Source organism: Melospiza melodia, chromosome 14, assembly GCF_035770615.1.
Source record: "Melospiza melodia melodia isolate bMelMel2 chromosome 14, bMelMel2.pri, whole genome shotgun sequence".
NCBI lineage: Eukaryota > Metazoa > Chordata > Aves > Passeriformes > Passerellidae > Melospiza > Melospiza melodia.
Genome location: NC_086207.1, coordinates 16,361,764 through 16,379,993, shown reverse-complemented (window position 1 = coordinate 16,379,993; position 18,230 = coordinate 16,361,764). Strand labels below are relative to the sequence as shown.

Sequence of the window (18,230 nt, the reverse complement as noted above, 5' to 3'; positions counted from 1 at the left end):
GTAAACTTATTTTTGCATCATAATTCTTCCTACATTAACTGGAAAATGTTGTTGATATGAAGCTCCCTATTTACCAAATGGCTCAGTGCTTTAGAGTCAGTGTGACTCTAATGAGGATTTCATTTGCTGTGATCCAAAGAGGTCTTTCTCTGCTTCCTAGGAGAAATGATCTGACAGTTTCAATTCCATTAGTGCCCTTCATGCTAAAGCAGACTGAAAAATGGGTTTTGCATTAACTGAAATGCAGCCTCCTCTCAGGCATGGGAGAGCAATGCTGTGTGCTGTCATAGGGTGGGATGCATATTGAATTCTGCTGAAGCTGCAGGAGATTAAGGTGGGGAGAAGGATTCTGGTCTGGAGGCCACCCCAGAACCCCTCTGCCCTGTGACTACATTAGTTTCCAGCAATGGAATAGCAGCTGGGAATTTAGCTGCAAGAAAATTTATCTTGTCTTTGCTCAGCAATCCTTGTACTGTTGGTGTTTTATTTATTTTTAAAGGAGTTTGAAGATTTATCTATGGAAATACAGCCAAATGTTTGTCTGCTAGAATGAGTAGGATAATAACCTCGGAATAATGACCCTGCTTATATTTTAAATGTATTTTATGGACATCCCAACCACAGAGACTGAGGGCTCAGCTTTCCTTTTTAAAGAGTGAAATGTCAGAAGATCTTACTAGTTCTGATGGCAGTGCCTAAACCTAAATTATATTCAGGGTGTTTTGGAGGAAAAACAGAGGGTTTTGGTCACTTTCTGCAGTAAAGCCTGAATTGTGATGGCTGATGGAAGATGAGTATGAGGTGTTTACTGTAAAAAATCACAAAACCTACTGAGAGTTCCAGTGCTGCAAAAACCGGATGCTTTTCACAGGCAGTCCTGCACCTGTGTAGAACTAAACAGAAACAGCTACAAATTCTGTATTTTTCAGCTGGGAAAACAAGAGCAGGCACCATGAGCACTGCTAAGGCAGTCCTGTCTGGAGGAATAGCTGCTGCTGGTGACAGTGGCACTGTGCCAGGTCTGAACTGAGCCTGGAAGCAGCACAACCCCTGATGCTGCTGGGGGTCTCCTCCCAGGACTGCCAGGCCTTGCTGATTCTGCAGTTGCTATGCAAAGGTGAATATTTCTGGCACAGAAAGCTGGCCAGAGAAAGGATCCTTGCTGAGTTGATGTGTTGGAGCTCCAAGTTCAGTGATGTAAGCTCCAGGTGCTTGGGGGAGCGGTGCTGTGCTATTTCCAGCACAGAAAAACCCTTTGCTGGTGTTAGTAAACAGAGTTATAATAATAGAAGGTTCCTATTGTGTTTATTTCCTGAAGTGCATTTTCATTCATTGAGATGTATACACACAGGCTTGGAAGTGTGTGCACACACTTCCACTGCAGGATGGATCTCCTTTACAAGTGCTGATGAAATAGCACTTGGTTGAAAACCAGCTGGTTTGGAGCTTTTAATTTTTATTTTCAGTGGAAAATGCAGGTGATTCATAGACAGCAGTGCTTCATGTTGGGAGGCTTGCTTGGCCTCGGGTCCTTGCTCTAGAAAGGTGATGGTACAATCACAAAATGCAATTAATGGAAGGGCTCCACTTCTCAGAGACTTGTGAAAGTGCCGGAGTAGTTTAGACACTTAAATTGAAAGAGGAATGATTAAACTCTGTGTATTTATCAGCATCCACAGAGCACTTTTAAGTGGGGACAAACCTCTTCTCCTTGTTGAAGAGTGTGGCAAGGCAGAGCCCAGCCTGCGGTTGCTCCGCAGACCCAGGTGCTCATTGCTGCTCATGCTTGTCTCACAGGGGAAGCTGAGGTTCTGGGTGAGGTTTGGGGTGCTGAGCCACTGCAGCATCCAGGACTTCTTCTGGGAAGAGTTTGTGGCCCCAGGAGAGAAAGTGAAATCCCCCAAGTGGGAAGTGTCCCTTCAAAGCTGTACAAAACCTGTAGGCTCCAGGTTGCAAGTTCACATGAAAATGGGCATAAGAGAACTGCAACTTCAAGGGAGGTACTTGAGGCTTTTTAAACTAAAATAAGAGAAATGGGCCATTTAATTGCTCCAGCTTAGAGGAGCATTTGGAAACCAGCTTTGCTGCTGAGGTTGGTGCTGTGCTCCCCCTCTGTCCCTGGGCTCCTTCAGGTGATGTTCTTGGTGGATTATGCAACCTTATTGCACATTCCCCTCTCTCCTTCTGGAGAGACAATTGACAAAATTGCTTTGAAAAGTGAGGGAAGTGTCATGATTTATACTTTGGCAGGGATGCTAGCTTTGGAAGAAACATTATAGTTTCAATATGTGGAAGAAATGTTCACACCACCCAATTTCATATTCCATATGAAAAGGACATCATGTTCATCCACAGAGGTGAAACACAGAAATTATTGCATATCTTGCTTCAGAGCTGTGCCCAACCCAGTGTTTTGTAATAAGCTCATCACACATCTGCATTTGGGCTTCATATATCTGTGAACACAATTATTGCATTAGCAGTTAACATAATATTGCATTATTTCCTGTCCAGGAATTTGATAAGAAATCAGAAGCACACTGGAGTTTCAAGCAGAGTTCATGACACAGTAACATTTCAGTATAATGACAAAATATATCACTCAAATGACTCTGGCTTGGTTTAAATGACTCAAATCCATGTCCTGCAGCTGTGGGATTGGAAAGCTCAAAGCTGCACAAACAACAAATTATATGGAGAGTTGCCTATAAAGCAGCTTTAAATTTGGCTGGGGCTTAGGAGCGGAAGAATCTGAGTTGCAAACTTTGGATGAAAAGTGACTTTTTTTAAAAGGCATTTGCATTTGTTAATAAAAAGCAGCTTTGAGCCAAGCAGGGACAGGCTGAGAGCCTCTCAATGTGTGTGGCAGCACTGCCTGGGGTGAGGCTTTTCTTAGTGAAGAGGAGAGCTCCCATTTGCACAGCAGAAACCTGCATGGAATTTGGCTTCTCACCTTGGTGAAGGAAAGGGAGCAAAAAGACTCTTCTCTCTTCTCTCTTCTCTCTTCTCTCTTCTCCCTTCTCTCTTCTCCCTTCTCTCTTCTCTCTTCTCTGTTCTCTCTCTTCTCTCTCTTCTCTCTCTTCTCTCTCTCATGGGAAGAACAGGCTTGGGAAAGGCTCTCTCAGCTGCCAGGGGTATTGGAGGCTTCTCCAGGGGTGTCCCTGCCTGTGGATGAATCCCTGGCAGAGCCTGGGGCTGTTTGTTTCAGTTCCTCATTCTGGCCACTGCACTGGGTGGCAAAGCCCCAGTGGAGATGTGCAGGAACTGCCCGAGGACACAGCAAAGGAGATCCAGAGCTCACCTGTCTGACCTCAGAGCCAACAAAAAGTTGTTTTTAGGCCACTCTGATATGGAGCAGCATCATTTCCCAGCCCTGCTGGCCCTACCTGGGTAGGTGACAAGCGCTCCCACCCAGCCTGGTGCTCTCAGTGGGGCAGTAAAAGATCTGTGTGTCACTTGTATCCCAGTGTTTCCTGCTTTTGCACATTTCCAGGGCCTCTCTACCAACTGAGTGAGGAAGTTGCTGCCCATTTCTGAGCAGGAAGGATATATGAGATTATTCCACTCATGGGCTACACATCATCAGTGTCTAATGGGCTTCCTTCATGGGCAGGGGTTAAGGGTTATGCAGAGGGGAAATTGAGTTTATCCTGCTCTACTGTCTCTTGGAATCATCAGAAAAACAGGGGTGGGATCTGGAAAGCCACAGCTGCTTTTCAGCTTCCTGATTCCCTCAGGATATTCAGTGATTCCTCTGTGTGGGGCAGAGAGGAAGAGACATGGAAATTAAACCTTTTAAATCTTTTGTGCACTGACTCATTACCAGCCAGTTTTCCATTTATTTCATTTCCTTTTTCCTTTATGGTTCCTATTGGTAAGTCAAGGGTCTATGTGATAAATCATTCTTGGGTCTGTAGCACAATTTACACAGTGAATATCACAGCTGATGTGGGTGGGAGAAGGGGATGGAGAGTCTTTAGTCTGCGGTGCTTTCCCAGGCCTTAAAAATGGCTTGTTTAGTTCCACCTCAATAGTTGGAAAGCCACTCTTTCCTTCCAAACTGCTGTGTTTACACAATAAACATGTTCTTAGTAAAAGCTCTAGAGGAAGGCAGCTTAAGAGTTCCGGGATTCATCTGGATGGAACTCACCAAGAAAAAAAAATTTGGATTTCATCGGTTTTATGAAGTGCCAGGTTTTGACTGCAATATTCCTGAGGCTTGAAATCTCCCATTTCCCACTAGTGGTGGATATGGAAAGCGGGCCTGCTTGTGTTGTCATGAGTCATGTGCTGGTGGTGTTCAACATGGGGCCACTTCAGGTTTTGATAATAAATTCTGGCTTTAGGGAACACTTAAGTGACTGAGAGGCAAGAGTTCACATCCCCCTTCTTACCCTACTTGGATCCTGTTGAGAGGCAATGGAGTGGGACCACAAATTGTAGATGGAAATTTCGTGTCTAAAGTTTCTTGGGAAAATCAATTCCCTCCACCCCCAGATGCTGTCAGCCTGGCTGGGCAGATTTATTGTGATTTGAGGAGAGGGACAGGGAAAGAGATGTAAGAGACTGCAGGCTCCACTTTTCTTGGTCCCATGACTGAAAAATCAATGCCAATGTTTCTCATGAGAGCCTCATGGACCATTTGGCTTTTGTTTTTTTGGGAGGAAATAAAAACCATGTCCATCTCCTAGAAACTGCGGGGTGTTTCTAAGCTGGCAGCTGTCCATGCAGACTGGCCCCTCTGTAAAATGAACCCAAACAAGGTTGCTTATGGGACCAAATTATTAAAAGTCCTTCTTGCACTAATTAGTAAGAAAATCAGAGTGCTGCTGGGCACTCTGGGTGCCTGTGGGTGATTTTTGGTGCAACTGAGTGTGTTCATGGCAGCCCTGAGCTCCTCTTAGTGCTGACAAGTGATGTTTTATAGGCAAAACTGCTGCCATTTATCAGCAAAATAGGGGTGAGGCTCTCTAGAGCAGCTGGGAAATGTGCACTCCCTCAAGAGGCCATGGCCATGCAAGCAGGGCCCCAGCTTTCCTCCTGCTGTTTCTGGGAGTGTTTGGGTGCAGCCTCTCTCCCTCCAGCTACTTCTCTGCTCCTCAGCAGGGTCCAGATGAAAAAGCCACGTCCTCTCCCTGTCCCCAAGTGCCACAGGGGCAGCTGCCTGCCAAGAGAGCTGAGAACCATGTCAGTTCATGAGTGAAGAATGTGACCCCCAGCCCCAGGCGAGCCAGGCTGCCCCATGCTGCCAGCTCTGCACGCAGGGACAGCGCAGGGAGGAGGAGGCTTTGTGTCAAACAATGATATCATTGAAGGCTGGAGCAGCACCAGGACGTGGCTCCAGGACAGCCATCAGCAGGAACTGCTCAGGCCATCTGTACATGATGGCACCGAGCCACTCTCCCTTCTTTTGGCTTCCTCGCTCGCATTCAACCTGGCTCGCAGGGCTTCCCAGGGAGCAATCCCTGCCAAGAGCAGGATATTCCACCCTGAGCTTGGAGGCTGAGCTGGGTGCTGGGGCCTGGCTGATCCTGCTGAGAGCTGGTCCCTGTTGGAAAGGTGTGACTCCTCTAGAGCATCCCCAGCTCTGGTGTGCAGCTTCCCCTGGCCCCAAAGCAGCTGCAGCTGCTATCAGCTTTAGCAAAGGAGAGTGCTCCCTTCCCCGACCAGCTTTTTCTCTGACTTCATCAATTCTTCATGCTGATAACTCCTCTAATGAGAGACTCAGCCCTGCCTTTTAGGAAGATGATGTGTGCTAGTGATCTGCCAGCTGCCTGACTGGATCTCGGAAGCCTTTAAGTGATGTTATTTTGCATCCAGACTTTTGCAGCTTCAGTGTGAGCTGCTGGAGAAGTGGTCACTACAGAAGCATGTAATGTAACTGAGAAGAAAAAAACAAATTGTGCTGTTTTTTCCAGACTTTCCCTCTCCAGCAAGGAGGTGAAATCTGTGTTTTTCTGGAAACTTCCATCAGTGCTTTGCAGGGTTGAGCTCCCCTGGAATTCGCTGCTCAGCCTGGCAGGGATGTTGTTCTGAAATGATGGCAGAGAAGGTTTTGGGGTGTGGGTTGGGTGTTTCTCTGATGTTTATCAAGCAACTGGTACACGTGGGAAAGAGTCAGGACTGGCTGATAACTCTGGTGTACTCTTGGTGACAAGAAGGTTTGTTTGCTGTTTATTTACAGTTTGGTGGAAAGCTTGGTGCTTGCTAAAGAAGCGAGTTGGGCTGAGAATGAAATTTATACACTCAAAATAAGCCACCAAGGGTGTTGCAAGATGTTCTGTTGTTTTTTCCTCTTTCCTCACTGCCCTCCCCACCACACCTTGTGCAATCCATCCCCTGTGAGAGCCCTTTCTGGCAGTGCTGCAAGAGCCCCAGGGTCCCCTGCATTAAGAGTGGGAACTGTCTTCAAAACAGGATTGTTTCAAGCTCAGAATAAGAAACTGGACTTTTCTTAGGGACCCCGTGGTGCGGAGTAGGAGTCAGCTGGTGCAGAGAGGCTTGGAAGTTGCAGCATGGAGATGACACAGGCTTTCAGCTGAGCAGCTGCCTAAGTGTCCCGAAAAATTCAGGCAAAGCTCCTTAATCCTCTCTGGGAAGGGCTGGAGCCTGAGTGAGCAGGGATGTGCACTCCCCTTGTGCTGAGTGTCCTCACCCTGTGCCCTCCCTGGGCAGCTCTGAGGAGCCTCCCGGGGATGCTGGAGGGGAGATCAAGTGCCTATTCATGGCTAATGCTTTCCAAGAATAAAGGAGCAGGAGGGAAACACAAGAGTGTTTGTTTGGGAATGAAGCAAGCAGGCTGTGCAGAGCCTCAGCTACTGGAAATGCACGGGCTGGTGTCTGGGCAGATCACACTGCTTCACTGTCTGCCCCTGACACACACCAGATACCTGCCAGAGCATTGCTCAGGGCAATTTCCTGCCAGTTAATGCAATCTGTTGATTAAATATTTGTTTCTTGCACCCTTGCTGCAGTCAGGGAGATGAAGGGAGTTATGTTCTGTGGGATGTTGCTTATCTTGGGTTTGAATGCAGCAACCTGGCCTCCTGATCACTGACAACATCTGCTGATAAGAATTAACACATCAGAAAGACACAAAATGAGCTTTTCTGGGCTATGCTGAGCTTTCAAAGTTCAGATAAAAGCTGCTGCTTTCCTGACATCAGATACTATCAGACACAGCAGTGGCACAGTTGTCTCTTGTTAAGCTGTGTTAAGTTTAACAGCTTGAGCCTTTGGATGCCAGGTGGGTGAAGCACTTTCAAACTCTGATAAAAGGTTTTGTTTCCTGTTGTTCTGGTGTAATTTAATTACATATCATAGGCACCCAGTCCCCTTTTTAAACAGAGATGTTTACAAGGTTGATAAGATCTGACCGACAGGTACCGAAAACCAAGATGGAAAAATCTTTGTGTTTGCTTGTGATGCAGTTTTCTTCACTCAGCTCAAAGAAACCAGGCAAAGAAAAGAAGAAAACTCTTTTTCCTGCTTTGTAGCAGTTTAGTTCTACAATCTGCTGCATGACATGCTTTAATCAGGGATGCAAAGGGATTGAGCTGCAGCTGCATCTGAGAACACATTGCCCAGGGTGCATGTGGCATCCTCATGGGTGGCAAATGTGGCACTTTGGTGGCCTGACAGCCCCGTGGGGCTGCTGCAGGACTGTTCCATCAATGGGGCATGTCTGTGATCCTCCTCCAAATTTTTGAAGCCAAACTATTGTTTTTAAAAACTGCTTTAATCCTACATTTTATGGCTGCTGAGATGGACACAGGATATGACCTTCTTGGTTTGGCCCAGAGTTTGACTTGCTGTACTTTTTACATCACTGTTTAGCAAATGCAGATGTTTAAAAAGAAGGAGAAGGCTGTTTCCTCTGGAACAAAATCAAAATGCTTTCTTTCTAAAGGAGCACAGGAGCTCCTTTTATAGACTTTTGGTGTGATCCTGGGTTGAAGACAGGGAGAATATTGTGTACATGGGGATGACATGAACAAATTCAAATTGGGGAATCAGCATTTTCCCATAACAAAGATGTGAACCAGCTTCTGGGCAGCAGTTGAAATGCAGATAGAGATTAATTTATGATTGTACTCAGATCTGGGCAGTGGAGACAGTCTGGGTTTGAGCTGAGGACTCGCACCAGCACCCAGATGTGGCCTGTGTTGTGTTTGCTATGCAGGACTTGGTGCTTTGAATTTAATCCTAGTATAATTTGAGGCATAATTTGGCAATAGAAAGAAAACTCTGCACAGACATTTGTACCCATTAAGGGTCAGTGATTAGGTTGGGATTCTGGGTCATTAAAAGTCCTCATGTAAAAATGGAATTGTTTACTTGCAGCTGTTGGAATTGGATCTCGGTGCCTAATTGAACTCAGGGACAGGCTCTCTGTTATTGTTTTGATTTAATAAATGGCTTGAAAGAGCACTTAGATGGCTCGTGGGGCCCTCCCAGGAGCGGATGTGCTCTGTGAGAGGTGCTCAGCTCCTGCCAGGGCAGTGGAGGGATGGAAGTGCCCAGGTCAGCTGTGCTCCCACCTTCTGGCCCTCTGCCATCACAGCGTGCTCTGCGCAGCTCCCACAGCCCGTGGTGATGCTCCTGCCATGGATCCCAAGGCTCCTGGGCCACCAGGAGCTGCTCCCTGGGCAAGGCCTGGCAGGAGGGAGAGCAGGGAGCAGAGAACAGCTGGTGTCCTGTGGATCCCTGTCTCCCACCTGCCCTCTCAGGGTGTTGCAGCTGGTTTCACACTATGGGTAGAAAATAGTCACTGCCCCAACTCCACAGCAGCAGGAATATTTACACTGGCTTCAGAAAGAGCTGGCTCTAGCTGATTTTACAGCACCCCTAAGAAGCAGAAATCCAGGTCAAAAAAAAAAAAGTCTTACCATTTTAATTTTTAACTTTGCCTTTCTTTCACCCCTCCACTGTGTCTGCAGAAACCTCTTTGCCCCAGGCTACACTGAGACCCACTACAGCCACACTGGCCAAGCCCAGAGCACGGCCCTGAGCCACACGGTGAGTGCAGAGATCCTTCCCTCCTGTGCCTGCAGGGCACACGGGCTGGGTGTGGAGAAGCAGGTGAACCTCTTCCTCCTGGGCCTTTTTCTTAAAGCACAGATCCCCACAGCTTAGAGCTGAAGGGGAGGGCAGCGCAGCTTTCTGAACCGGGAGGTTCCAGTGGGAAAGCTGCTCCATCCCCCAAAAATGGTAAAAACATCTTTCTGTTTTGCCTGAGCTGTGTTATGAGAGCCAGGGTCAGCAGCCAGCATTGCTCCCCTCTCTCTGGGTGCTGGGGAATTGTTTATTCCTCACACTGCTCACCCTTCTTGCTTTTTGCTTTGCCACCAAGGGCCTTCCCAGCCTTTGGGGAAAGCAGCCCCTATAAGCCAGCTCCTGTTCAATATAAACCCCATAAATTACTGATCTCACCAGGCTTGGCTGCCCCTGCTGCAGCAGCACAAAGATGTGCATTGGTCACAAAGCAAAAATAAGAGATAAAATCTTCATGAGATCATCCTTCCTACTGCTGCCCCGGGGTGAGGGGAGGGATATAATGAATATATTGGCGTTTCTGCCCCAAAGCCTCCTTGTCCCTGCCAGAGGCCGCCTTTGTCCCACCAGCTGCCCACAGTGTCACCCTCTGTGGGGCTGCAGCCGCATCCCTTGGGGCACGGCCCGGGGCCAGCTGCCATCGATGGATGGGCAGCTCCTGCTCCAGCAGAAAGATTTGGGTCTGCAGCCACCCCAGTCCTCCCCTGGGGGACTCTGAGCTCTCCATTTTTGCTGGCAACAAGGAGTTGTTGGATGCCAAATTTCGCGGCGGAGTCACGGAGATTTAGCGCTGATAACGAGCTGCCAAAGGCAGCGGAAAGGGAACACAACGAGCGGGGAGCGTCGGCAGCGCTCGCACGGGACTCGGCGGCGCCTGAATTTATCCCATGTGCCGTGTCCATCCCAGCAGCCCCAACCCTGCCTCCTCTGCCTTGCAGGAGCACTGCTTCTACCACGGCACCGTGCGCGGCTGGCAGCGCTCCAGCGTCACCCTCAGCGCCTGCCGAGGGCTGCGGTGAGTGCCGGGGGCGCTGGAATCGGGAATGGCCCGGGAATGCCCTTGGAAATGCCCCCGGGAATGCCCCCGGGAATGCCACCAGGAATGCCACCAGGAATGCCCCTGGAATGCCTCTGGGAATAGCCCTTGGAAATGCCACCAGGAATGCCACCAGGAATGCCCCTGGGAGTAGCCCTTGGAAATGCCACCAGGAATGCCCTTGGTAATGCCACCGGGAATGCCGTCAGGAATGCCCCTGCTCAGGTGTTGCCCCCTGAGCTCTTCTCCCAGCAGCCTGATTCTCCCCAAGTGGATGGAGAGCTCTCAAAGGCCACCCAAGCTGGGTGTAAAAAGGGGCATATTGTGCAAAATGCAGAATAATGCAGAATTTGGGGTGTCATTAGTAGCCATGGCCTCCTAAGCAGCTCCAGGACCCTTCCCCCAGCGTGGACGGGCGCAGTGACTGAGTTTAACCTGAGCCCACTGCAGCAGGAGACTCTTGCTGGTGGCTCAGGGCTGTCACAGGCAGGGACAGGACTCACCACATCCCAGCACAGTGCTCTACACTTGTGCAGAAACCTTCTCCCACTGTCTCACAGCTGGCAATTTGCTGTGTGTTTTGGGGCAAAGTCTTCAAGGCTGAGCTCCCTCCTGGGCTGTGAGCTTTCTGCTTTCTGTTTTCTCCCCAGGTGGTGCCAGGGCTGTGTGTGTGAAACCTTTATTTTGGGAGTAATGGAGTCTTTGGCTGGAAAAGGGGGTCTGTACCCTCAGCCAGGACTAAGTGAAGCAGTTTGTTGCGACCAAGGAGCTGCATTCATTTACACCAGCTCAGAGTTTGTTTCCAAAACATCACACTGGCTTTATTGACATTAGTGGTCATTGCTCTGGAGCCCTGCTGGAAGCTGTGCTGGTGGGACTGGCTCCAGCCAGGAAACAGCCCCTGCCAAAGCAAACCTGAGACATCCCAGTGAGTGCAGCACAGGCCAAAGGGCCCAGTGAGATAACCAGGACAGTGCAGCCACCTGTGGCTTGCAATAAACACTTCAAAAGCAAAAGCAGTCATAGGTGTGCCATGCTTCTGTCAGCCTGTGTTTCCCTAGGCTCTGCTTTCCAGAGATGTTCAGTGTGCCTGTGCAGAGGCTTCCTGCACTCCTGAGCTCTCAGTGTCTGCTGGCAGCTCCTTGATATCTTTTTCTCACTGCTGGGGAGGCACAGGAGCTGAGCACACGTGGCTGTTCTCACTCTGAGCCTGCTTGGTGTGGGTGGTGCCCATCAGGCCACACATTTTCTAGGGGGGATCACACACACATTTCCAGCTCTCCTGGCTGTAACATGCTCATTGAGAAATCCAGAGCCATCTGGGTATGCGCATGACCCAGGGAGAACTCTGCTTTTCCTGTTGACAAACAAAGTCTTCACATTTTTCAAGTCAGGTCTGTTAAAGGCAAAATTCTTCTGTTGGTAGAAAAGCTTCCACTGCCCCTAAAGAAAAAGCTGTAAATTAAACTTCTCAGGTTCCAGCACATGCTCCAATAGCCTCTCAATGTCTGAGGCCCACTGAATGGATTTTAATATATGGAAGGTCAGGGATTTCCCCCTCTGAACTCAAAATATTCCCACCCTTTTTATCAATGAGCTGCCTGGCCTGGTAAGGATGAGTGTCTTGCCAGAGTCAGATGGGAGCTCAGCAGCAGCAGCAGCAGAAGGATTTGTCCCCAGTTGCTGTGATAGTAATCAACTTTCCCTTTTATTGCTTCCCCTTTCAACAGAGGACTTATCACACTGAGCAGCAATTCCAGCTATATCTTGGAGCCAGCTCCTGACAGCCCAAACCAGCACTTGATTTACAGGGTGGACAACCTGAGGCTGCAGGGAGGAGCTTGTGGCCACCAGGGCACTGTGCATGCAGCTGAATATTGGCTCAGGAACTTCACAGCTGGGATGAAATCAGCAGGCCAGAGGGTGAGCAGGGCTCAGCCTGGGTCCATGCATGATGCTCCAAACATCCCACCTGTTCCCAGCCCTGCTGTTTCATAGCAGCATTGCTGAGAAAGTGAAATGAAGAGCATTTAGGAGGGTTTTCAGCAAGCTGGATGTGAAATAGTGACTCCAGCAGGGAAGTAAATGAGTGTTGGGGACTGTGGTGGGCTGTAGCTGTTCCTACGTCCCACACAGGAACAAAAGGTGGGCTGAGGACAGGCTTGTGGGCACCTGCTGTAGCTATACTGACCTTGATTGCCCTAAACCAATCACATTTGGATGTCCCTGTGCATCATGGGTTGGGGTGAATGGCCAGTGAGAAACAAGCTGGGAAAAGTGACCTCTACATGTATTTTGGGAAGAGTTTCTTGGGGGATGTTGGGGGAGTAGCCCAATAACCCAGTGTTGCTGCTGCTGCAGGTGAAACGGGACACTCTGCAGGCTACAAAGTATGTGGAGCTCCTGCTGGTGGCTGATTATGCAGAGGTAAGAAATGGGATTTTTTTTTATACCCAAGGAGCACTGGGCTCAGAGCATCCCACCTGCAGCATCCCCTGGGGCAGGGAGGGCTGCTGAGGCTCAGCAAGTTTTCTTTTGCAGTTCCAGTGGTTCTCAGTGGACAGGGGGAGCTGTGTCTGGGTCACTTTTGTCCTGGCAGCCACCATTGGCCCAGGGAGAGATGCAGATTTGGATGAGGGCTGAGGGTCAGTTCTGGTCTCAGTCCTAGTTGTGGCTGGGAGAGTCAGGATTGAGAAACTTGGGGGTTTCCAGGAGTGATGTGCTTCTAACTGCAGTACACTTAATCTCTAGAGAAGATAACCATGATGATGCTCTGCTCTGAACTGCTAGCAGATATATAAATAGACATTTTTAAGGCTCCAGCTCACAGAATAGGTCTGGGAGAAGCAGAGTGGAGTCAGCAATCCCTCCCCCATCCCCAGCCTGGACAGGCCAGACACACTGACAGTGCAAACCACACAGTGTTTTACTGATTGTTTAATCTGCAGCACAGACGGGAGCCAGGCTGGTCCTATCCATAATTTACAACTTGAAACTCCAGTAGGGAAAACCACACAGTGCTCTGGGCTATAATTTATTCTGAACAAAGCTAAAGAGGCAGAACCTATTTTGGTTTCTCTGTTAGGCAGCAGGACACCAGGGAAACTGAGAAAACACATAATACCCAGGAACTGCCATATGTTGTTCCCCATTTGATCAGAGAAACTGGGACAGAGGCTCACAGTGTTGTTCTTAAATGCCCTTTCTTTGCTGGGTCCCTGACTAAAAGAAAAGTCCAGGGTTTTGTCATCTGTTAAACAAAAATCTGAACATTTTGCCACTTTAACTCTTTGAGCCAGTTTGCTAGAATTACCTCATTCATTGCCAGGTGATTTAAGTAAGCAAATTGGTTGGATGAGGGAGATGTGATGAAAGCTCCAGCAGCCACCACCTCAGGCATGAAGTCCTGTTATCACATATTTCACCTGGCACATTTGCCAGTTCTTTGTCAGCCCCCAGCTCTGGGGACACTGATAAGTTTGGGTTGCTTCACTGTGCCACCACTTGAGTAGCACCACTGCCATGGTGTGCCAGGGGTAAGTTCTGAATATACCTGTACAGGTGGGCCTAAAGTCAGATGTGCATGGCAGGGAGACTTCACTTCAGAGTTACCTTCTCATTTCCAGAGTAATGTGGCTCATTTTAACACATTTCAGCTCTTTGTAAATGTCTTTGTGCTGCCTGACAAGTTTTGTTTCATTTTGTTCAGTTTCAGAAACATCACTTCAACATTGAAGCAACGAAGCAGAAATTACTGGAGGCTGCTAATTATGTAGATAAGGTGAGACTGTGTGCGTGTGAAAGGAGGAAAGCAAGGCCTAGATCATAAAATATGATAATTAATTGGCCAGGGGAAGGCTGGCTTTTTGGGAGGGAGAATAATGTTTTGGCAGTTCTCCCCAGTGACTTGGGGAGAGTGTCTGCCAAACAATTGTGTTGTTGGAAATCCAGAACAGGGTGGGGGGATCTCCATTCCTTGGAGCCAGCATGAGCACCTTGTGTTTTACTCCATTTCTGTAAAACCTAAGTAATGCTTTTTGAAAAGGGACTGAGGTATTCACTTGAAATGGTAGAAAGCCTGGGAAGTAGAATTGGAAGGAGCTTTCAGAAGTCATCCCTGCAGTGCTGTTGAAGTAAAACTTCTTTACTTTTCAGATCTACTTCCTTTCTGCTCCCCTTAAACCCCTTCCACCACTCCCTTCACCCCATTACTCATGAATGCTTCTCCTGTTGGCATTTGACATGGCAGAAGTGCAAACAGGAGAAGGAATTTTGACATATTGGAATATGAAACATATGATATCAGTCTTCAGTCTTTTTCTTCAGATTATGTCTTTGCCAATCATTCAAAAATGAAAGCTCAATGTCTGTTTCAGTTTGAGTTTAGGTGGTTGCACATTTCTGTCTGCAGAGCTCAGCACTAAGCTGAAATGCATTTCCAGAGCAAGCATCTTCTCTGGACCTGCGAATCTTTAGTAGCAATTAGCAGGATATATTTGAGTTTTAAAAACACAGTAAAATAACTTTGTGGTCCTCATTTTATCACCTGCTTTCTTTTCTGTATCTTAGTTTTATAGAGCCTTGAATATCCGGATTGCCTTGGTGGGGCTGGAGATCTGGAATTATGGGGATCAATGTGAGGTAACAGAGAATCCCTACTCCACCCTCAAGTCCTTCCTGGCCTGGAGCAGCAAAGAGAGGCTGCACAGAAAACATGATAATGCCCAACTAATCACGTGAGCTCATTCCTCCTGTTTCTGACGAGTGGCTCGGGTGGGTGGGAAATCAGTTTTTGTACCATGATATGCTTGCAGGATTCAAAGTGGCTTTGTGGAAAGCATTAATTGCCAACCCACCCCACTGGCACACGGAGCCCTGGTGCTGGGAGCCAGCTGATGGTGGCCTGTGGCTGATGGGCCATGATCCATCAGATCCATCAGGATCAGCAATGCAGATGGCATTGGAAGAAAAAATTTGCAGCAGCTCTCAGATGTCCTTTACCTCCTCCATGGAAATTCATCCACCAGGATGAGTCAGAGGACCTGTGGGGTTGAAATGCAGAGATAAAATGCCTTTTTCCTTGTTTTCTTTGGTTGGATTTCTTTCCCTTTAGCATTACTGTATTTCCTCTCCATCTGGTCATGTCCTGAGCACAATTTCCAGGGCCTCCATTTCAGAGATTTCAGGGTGGTGCAGAATTCCAACTCAGAGGCTGGAGCAGAGTGTGGCTGCACCTCAGAGGTGTTACCTACTACTCCCTGAAATCCCCAAATCCCAGGCTGGCAAATATCAGGCTTATGGTAAATTAGTTATCCACAAACAGTACTCAGCTAAGGATCCAGAGCTGATCTTTTCTGTGCTTGTTGCAAAGCTCAGCAGGAGCACTTTTTGGAACCAAACCATTATAAAAAGTAGGATTGTCTGGCTGGCCCACAAAACAGAGTATCAGTCCAAGATAAACAGACCTAAAGGCTTTGTAGCTCTGCTGTGATGTCCTGCTCTGGAAGACACTATAAAGGCAATGTGTCTCCCTGACACTGTGTAGGGAGCTGTGCACTGCAGGGTGCATTTCCCTGCCTGCCTCCTCGAGTGCCTCAGTGCCATTTCATGCTCTTTCTGTTGATTTTAGGGGTGTGCCCTTCAAAGGTACCACAGTGGGCTTGGCTCCTGTGATGGCCATGTGCTCTGACTTCCAGTCAGGAGGAATAAACATGGTAAGTGATTGCCAATCCTCAATATAAAGCTTCTTGCCAGTAGTGAATACACAGGAGAGAGGCCTCCTAAAGCCCAGGGAGAAAATATTTCCTGTCAAGTTCTCCACTCACCTGCTTACAGGCAGGAATATCTCCAGTAGATATTTTCTACGTGTACAAACGAGAAATTCCCCTCACCCCATCGACCCAGAGGTGCACAGGACAGGCACAGGCAAAATGCTGATGTGCCTCTTTGGCCTTGCATAGGACCACTCTGATAATGCCATTGGAGTTGCTGCTACCATTGCCCACGAGATGGGACACAATTTTGGCATGAACCACGACTCTGCTGGCTGCTGTACCACCCCTGCAGCAGATGGGGGCTGCATCATGGCTTCTGCCACTGGGTGAGTTCATCCCCATGGGCTCAGGGAGGAATGGGAAGGGCTTTGTTACAAGGGCCTTGGTGGAGTAAGAGCTAGAGATGTAGAGTGAACGTGGGTTTGTTGCTGCCTGCTGGAGTCAGTGTTTGTAGATAAAAAATTGCTGGACATAGCCTGGGGCGTGGAGCAGTAGCAGTTTGCTGATTCCCAAGGAACTGATTCCTGCCTGAGACTGGCCTTAGGTGATGGCAGCATATGAAGGTGGAGCTCTGAACTGTTGGGCAAAAGGAAAATTTTCCTGTTCCCTTTTCTTGAGAATACTCCTTGGTTTCTGAGAGCCTGTGTTAAACAGGAAAGAAGTCAGTGAGAGAAAGGGGAAGCAAGAGTGGCTCTAGATGCCCATAGGAATTCAGAATTTGATTTTGGATGAGGAAACATAAAAATTTCTACAATTCAGTCACGAAACGTGCCAGATGAACTCATACACTTAAAGCCACATTCACCATTTTCTCAAGACTTCCTCTGTTTGAACAGATCTTTTTCTTTTTCATGGGCATCTTCTTTTGTGTGCATCATTTCCTCCAAAACCATTTGGGTGAGAAGTGAAAGCACAGTGGCATGCAAGCAGAGCACACAACATCCACACAAATGCACAGCCACACATGGAGTGCACAGGGATTGTAGCAACAGAAATTAATAATTCGTGTCACAGAAAATATTAATGTTCTTCAAAATGAGGTGGTAGATAGGAAAAATTAAATATTATTTTTAGCAGTTAGGCTCGCAGGCAGTGTGCTGAATTCTCAGGCTTATTCTTCAAGCAGTTGGGAATAAACCACAGCTCCAGTACTGAGGAGAGGACAGCCATGCTTGCCAGCAAGCACAGTCAGATATAACTCAACGTATCTTGGTTCTACAAAGTTATTTTGTAAGTTTGTATGTTATTAAACAGTCTTGCAGTGCAGTCTCACTTGTGTAGTGCAGGCACAGGAAATCACCACCTGCTTTAGCACAACTCCAGGAATTTCAGGGAGAGACCTGTGTCCTTTGGCACTTGTCAGGATTTGCATGTGCTCCTTTTTGCTTCTCTAAACCATTGCCCAGACCTGGCTTCATGTGTTTCTACCCTGTCTCTGTTCAGGCACCCATTCCCCAAGGTGTTCAACCAGTGCAACAGACAGGAGCTGGAGAAGTACCTGCACTCTGGTGGAGGGATGTGCCTCTCCAACATGCCAGACACCAAGAGGATGTATGGTGGAGGGAAATGTGGAAATGGCTACTTGGAGGAGGGAGAGGAGTGTGACTGTGGAGAGGTGGAGGTGAGATCCAGATCCAACCATTTGGGGTTTAGTGGGACACAATTTTTTAAAATTATGTATTTTGCAAATGTAGTTTTGTGATCTGTAATCAGCTTTTTGTGCAGAAGACAAAAGTATCTTCCCTGTGTGTTAATGTAAATCAAGGTTCTAAAATATTACATCTGACTTCACAGTGTGTGGTACAATCCCCCAAGAACTCAGGGATGGTGTGGTCCACCTGAACAGAGGTGATTAAAACTTTATTTAAAAAGGAGATGAAAAGGGGATTTTAGGTCACAGAATCACAGATTAATTTAGGTTGGAAAAGACCTCCAAGATCATCAGGTCCAACCTGCGACCCATCACCACCTTGTCAAAGGAACCACAGGACTGAGTGCCACATCCAGTCATTTCTTGAACACCTCCAGGGACAGTGACTCCCACCACCTCCCTGGGCAGCCCATCCCAATGCTTAGCAACCCTTCCAGTGAAAAAATTCCAGATGTTTCAGTTTCATATGTAAATTCACTTTCCCTATGACTCCACTCCTGTTAAGGGTAGGGCTTCTCTCAGCACTGCATCTCACTTCTGCAAATCCATCCTTTGCCTCATAAGAGAACAGGGAGCTGGAGCCAGCAGCCCAGACTCTCCAGATGTGATTAGCACAAGCAGCTAATCACATCCCATCAGAGGGAGGTTGTGCAGTGCTGGCTCTGAGCTCATGCTGGGTCCCTGAGATACCCTGGTAGGGGGGATTTTACTCTGT

The 18,230-nt window shown here is 47.9% G+C and overlaps 1 protein-coding gene across 3 annotated transcripts in view; it reads left to right on the top strand.

The window, feature by feature from the left end:
* The window catches only part of ADAM19 (ADAM metallopeptidase domain 19), a 31,691-nt gene that overhangs the window by 3,532 nt on the left and 9,929 nt on the right, over positions 1–18,230 (top strand). For all 3 annotated transcript variants that reach the window (XR_010029493.1, XR_010029492.1, XM_063168922.1), the window contains exons 3-11: positions 8,940–9,018; positions 9,993–10,069; positions 11,821–12,013; positions 12,452–12,517; positions 13,800–13,871; positions 14,660–14,826; positions 15,720–15,804; positions 16,051–16,190; positions 17,308–17,485. Coding sequence is in view for 1 of the 3 variants with exons in the window: in XM_063168922.1 (XP_063024992.1) it covers positions 8,940–9,018; positions 9,993–10,069; positions 11,821–12,013; positions 12,452–12,517; positions 13,800–13,871; positions 14,660–14,826; positions 15,720–15,804; positions 16,051–16,190; positions 17,308–17,485 (1,057 nt within the window). In the remaining 2 variants the exon portion in view is untranslated. The remainder of the gene's footprint in view (positions 1–8,939; positions 9,019–9,992; positions 10,070–11,820; positions 12,014–12,451; positions 12,518–13,799; positions 13,872–14,659; positions 14,827–15,719; positions 15,805–16,050; positions 16,191–17,307; positions 17,486–18,230) is intronic.